Source organism: Magnolia sinica, chromosome 6, assembly GCF_029962835.1.
Source record: "Magnolia sinica isolate HGM2019 chromosome 6, MsV1, whole genome shotgun sequence".
Lineage (NCBI taxonomy): Eukaryota > Viridiplantae > Streptophyta > Magnoliopsida > Magnoliales > Magnoliaceae > Magnolia > Magnolia sinica.
In genome coordinates, this window is record NC_080578.1 from 3,240,340 (window position 1) to 3,244,725 (window position 4,386).

At 48.4% G+C, this 4,386-nt stretch overlaps 1 protein-coding gene across 1 annotated transcript; it reads left to right on the forward strand.

Annotated features, from left to right (window-relative positions):
* The first annotated feature begins 3,254 nt into the window (after positions 1-3,254).
* On the forward strand, positions 3,255-4,130 carry LOC131249463 (uncharacterized). The gene is made up of 2 exons (XM_058250274.1): positions 3,255-3,448; positions 3,563-4,130. The coding sequence occupies exons 1-2, from the start codon at positions 3,255-3,257 to the stop codon at positions 4,128-4,130; spliced, it is 762 nt and encodes a 253-aa protein (XP_058106257.1).
* Positions 4,131-4,386: the final 256 nt, after the last annotated feature.

Consider the following 4,386-nt stretch of genomic DNA (forward strand, 5'->3'; position numbering starts at 1 on the left):
AAGTTTTTAATGGTAGGCATTCATTCCCGATTGGTTTGTAATTTAGTCATCTTTTAGCTCATGCCTTAAAATGATATAGAAAATATATGGATGACATGGATGGAATCATGGAACACATATATTATAGTGAGGCTCATAGAGGTTTTCCATTATACATATAACCAAGGCCGGTGCTATGATTTAGATAATGTAATCTGGCGACATAAACAAGTTGGTTGGCCACAGCCTTCAATAGAGCTTTCTCATTGTTGGTCGTAACATCTTCATAACCATTGATCTCGCCATCTTGCCATTTTCATAACATCTTCGAATGCTGATTGATAAACGGAGCCTAGATGAGGAAGTTTCGCTCCTCATCTCGCCATCTTCGCCCTCCGGACAATCAGCATTCGCCAGAGCGTCGACCCCAACAACGCAGAGGCCGTCCTCCACTTAGGGATTTCCCTCGCGATCGAAGCAAGACGGATAGGTATACGAAGCGTGCCCAAACCCCACATTGTCCTTCGATGGCACAACCTAGGTATGATTTCTCCACTGCGTTCATTGGGAATCTTCCCTTTGATTGCTCCCGGGAGGACCTCCATACGATTTTTGAGAGATACGGTAAGTGAGGGAGGTGTATCAACCCACATTTCTTGGATCTCTCAAACCGCGAGGGTATGCCTTCGTCCGATTCGCCTACGAAGATGATGCGAGAGCCGCGATTGGGGTTTTGAATGGTAAACGTTTTGATGGGAGAGTTGTCACCGTTCAACCCGCATTCCGGAAGTCCGGATCCCATGGGAAGACGAAGCAGAGAGAAACCCAGCATCATAGTCATATCCCCCTATCTTTAACTCCTACAGCAACATTCTCAAACAAAGGCCCCCTCACGCATCCGCCTCCCCGGCAGCGTCCGAGTCGTTCACGATCACGGCTGATAAAGCAGCGATCGAGCAGAGATGCCAGGGTTTAGTTCTGTCCCTGGTGGGATATGTACGTCATAAAAGAACTCCCATCGTTCACCTAATCAAGACTCTCCGAAACTCCAGGTTTGCAGCGTCGACAGTTGATGTTAACAGAGTAGCTCCTGATGCATTCCTTCTCCAATTTAGATCCGAGGAGGAGCTCAAGGATTTCAGCGCAGATAGTGACCTCATTTTAGCTTTGGGCCCGGACAGGATTGAGCCCTGGCACCCCAATGCCATCCTCGGGCGTGGAGGGGTGTGGATTAGGTTGTATGGTATTCCTGCCCATGCCTGGCTGGAATCGGTGATCGTCGACATCGGCCAACACTATGGGAAGGTGGTGGAGATCGACTCGGTGTCTAGGTTCAGCATATTTCAGGTGTTTGCCAGAATCAAGGTGCTTGTCAGGCCAGGCAGAGATTTATTCAAAACGGTGGACCTGAGGGTGGGTCAGTATTCCTAACTCATTTTAGCAATAATTGAAAACCCTGCAAAGGATCTTCACAAGTTCCATTCCTTATCCAATATCCCTCCTCCTAGGAAGGATCAGAACACAAAATAATGGGTTCTGCAGTCCTTTTACCCAAACAGAGGTGACTTCCAGGAAGGCCCCCTAAGTGTTTGTCAAAATGCCTCTACTGACCTGGTTCCTCCCCATCTTCAGGGCGGGCTACAGTTATGACTATTGTCAGCTTGCAGTCCCAACGACGCTCACATGTCGGCAACTCCACCCTCCTAAGACGACTCAGTTATACCGGCCACCCCATTCTCCGCTCACCTATAGTCGATCCCCCCTACTAATAGGATCTGATCAAAGAAGTAGGGCTTGTAGCCATAAGGAGCCCAACTCATCCTAGCGGAAGGGCAATTCCCCCAGTCGGAGAGATCAGCACCCCATTTTAGCAGAGATCGAGGTTCTGCAAATCAACCAGACTACCACCCTAACACCCCATTCCCCCCGATGTGCTTCTAAGGAGCACCATCTCTCGCTCGGAGACCCCCAGTGCCCCTCCCCTCAGCAGAAAGTAACTCTAGACTGTAAGGGTAGGCCCAAGAAGATTATCACATACAGATGCAGAAATCTTTCTCAATCTGAGGGCACAACTCCGAAGAACCTAACAGTTTTTCTTCAAGCTGCTGGAGCTGGCTCTTCTCCAAGGATGGATGAAGTCACCAAGGCAAGGGCTCCCCATGATGTGGTAGGCCAGATACACGTTGATCTGTCTCCATATTTCCTCTCTCATTAGGCTCGAACCAGGGATCCTCAGATTCTGGATAGCCAGGTCCAGTCCCTAAATACTTATCATAGTGGGTTGTCTGATTCTGAGACTGATGATTTGATAGGCGGCTGCGAAACTCCAGACTACTCCCATCTTCCAGCCATAAGTTTAGCAGGACCCAGGGATCGTTTTATGATTAAGACGTAGGGTCAAAATGGCTTAGCCAAATCTAGAAGCGGCAGGAGGATTACTAAGAACAACAGGGCCATCAACTCAAGCAGTGTTTCGGATGGGTAGTATCCTTCTCTGGAATGTACAGGGAATTGGCAATTCCCCCTCGACCAAACACGTGAAGTGGCTTATCAAGTCCTACAAGCCTTCAATTGTCATCATCATGGAGCCCGTGATTGTTGATTCCAGGAGAGTCAGTATTGGGTTGAAGCTGGGATTTCATTGCTCCCCGTCTAATTTGTCGGCAGCGGGGAAGATTTGGGTGTTCCATCACTCAGCGATCTCCATGATTTCACTTTTGGCTTCTGATCAGTTCCTGACCTTCAGGGCTTCGGTCCTAGGCATCGTCACCCCTCTTTATTTCACATGTGTGTACGCTAAGTGCTCCTACCTGCACAGGAGGAGTTTGTGGGCTGATCTTCTCATTCAGGCTAATGTGGTGGCTGGTTCTTAGACTGTTTGTGGAGACTTTAACGCCGTCTCGTCCCAAGTAGAGAGAATTGGTGGGAATTCCTTGACAGGGATTAGCACGTACGAGTTTTTAGAAGCAGGCCTCATTGATGTGGGGTTCTCTGGTTCTGCTTTCACTTAGTGTAACAATCGTTCAGGCATTAGTAGGAAATGGGTGAGGTTTGACAGGGCCCTGTGCTCCCCTTCTTGGCTTCAGCTCTTCCCTTCCTTCAACGTGAAACACCTTCCTCGGATCACATTGGATCACTCCCCTCTCCTCCTTTCCTCCCCCTCAGCCCCCCCATCTGCTCCTCGTCCGTTTCGCTTCCAAAGGATGTGGACGTAACACGATAACTTGTAGGCGATTGTTTCCAATGCATGAAACTCGGAGGTCTTCATTAATCCTATGGTCCACCTATTGTGCAAGTTGAAGAGTACCAAACAGGCCCTGAAAGTTTGGAATCGTGATTCTCTCAGGAATATCTTCAGCCAGATTAAGGCCACATCTGCGCGGGTTGATAGGCTAGAGCAGGAGTCGATTACCAGCCCAACAATGACGATTCTGTCCAATCTGGATTCGGAGAGAAGGTCGTTGCTCAAGTTGGAGTGTATGGAGGAAACTTTCTAGAAACAAAAGTCCAGGAATAGGTGGCTCAAGGAGGGTGATAGAAACACTAAGTTCTTTCACGCCTCTATTGTTGACCTGGCCAAAAGAGCTCATATAAGGGAAATTAAGCTTCTGAACGGGACCACAACCGACGACCAAGCTCAGATCAAGGCTGCAGCGGTAGAATTCTTCAAGGGCCTATTCGCTTCAGAGGAGGTTGCCTCGCTGGCCGATTTCTTATCCCCGATCCCTTCGCTGATCTCCGTAGAAGACAATGCCTATCTAATGACCCAGCTAACATTGGAAGAAGTAAAATCTGCAGTCTCTGCCATTCTAGTAGATGGCGCTCCCGACCCATACGAATTTTTTGGTTCTTTCTTCTCGGCCTGCTGGAGTATTATTGGAGAGGACCTTCATCACGCAGTCAAATTCCTTTTCCAAGGAGGTAACATTCCTAGAGCGTTCTCCTCATCATTGCTCTTTCTTATCCTAAAGATCCCGGTGCCTAGATCCTTTTCTGATTTTCGCCCCATTAGTCTTTGTAACTGTATATACAAAGTGTTTTCCAAAGTGATTGCAGCCAGGTTGAGTTCCATCCTGCTAAGGATTGTCTCGGCTGAGCAGATGGCCTTCGTGCAGGGGAGATCAATTGCAAACAACATCTCTTTGGTGTAGGAACTGTTTAGGGACATTGACAACGAGTGGATCAGTTTAGCTGAAAAATGTTGGTTGGGCTCGTGGTTCTCGGTTCTTCTTAACGGGGAGCCTTCGGGCTTCTTCAAATCTGAGAGAGGGCTTTGCCAGGGAGACCCTCTTTCCGTCAGCTCTTTATCTTGATGATGGAATCCCTAGGGAGGGGTCTCAAGTTCATGTTTGAAGCCAATTTGTGTCAGCCATTTCAAACGAGCAGAGGAGGCCTCCTGATTTCCCA

Bases quoted from the DNA above. Each gene is read 5' to 3' on its own strand.
- LOC131249463 (XM_058250274.1), top strand. From the start codon at position 3,255: ATGGTCCACCTATTGTGCAAGTTGAAGAGTACCAAACAGGCCCTGAAA. The intron at 3,449-3,562 runs GTTGGAGTGTAT...CCTGGCCAAAAG, and splicing joins GAGAGAAGGTCGTTGCTCAA to AGCTCATATAAGGGAAATTA.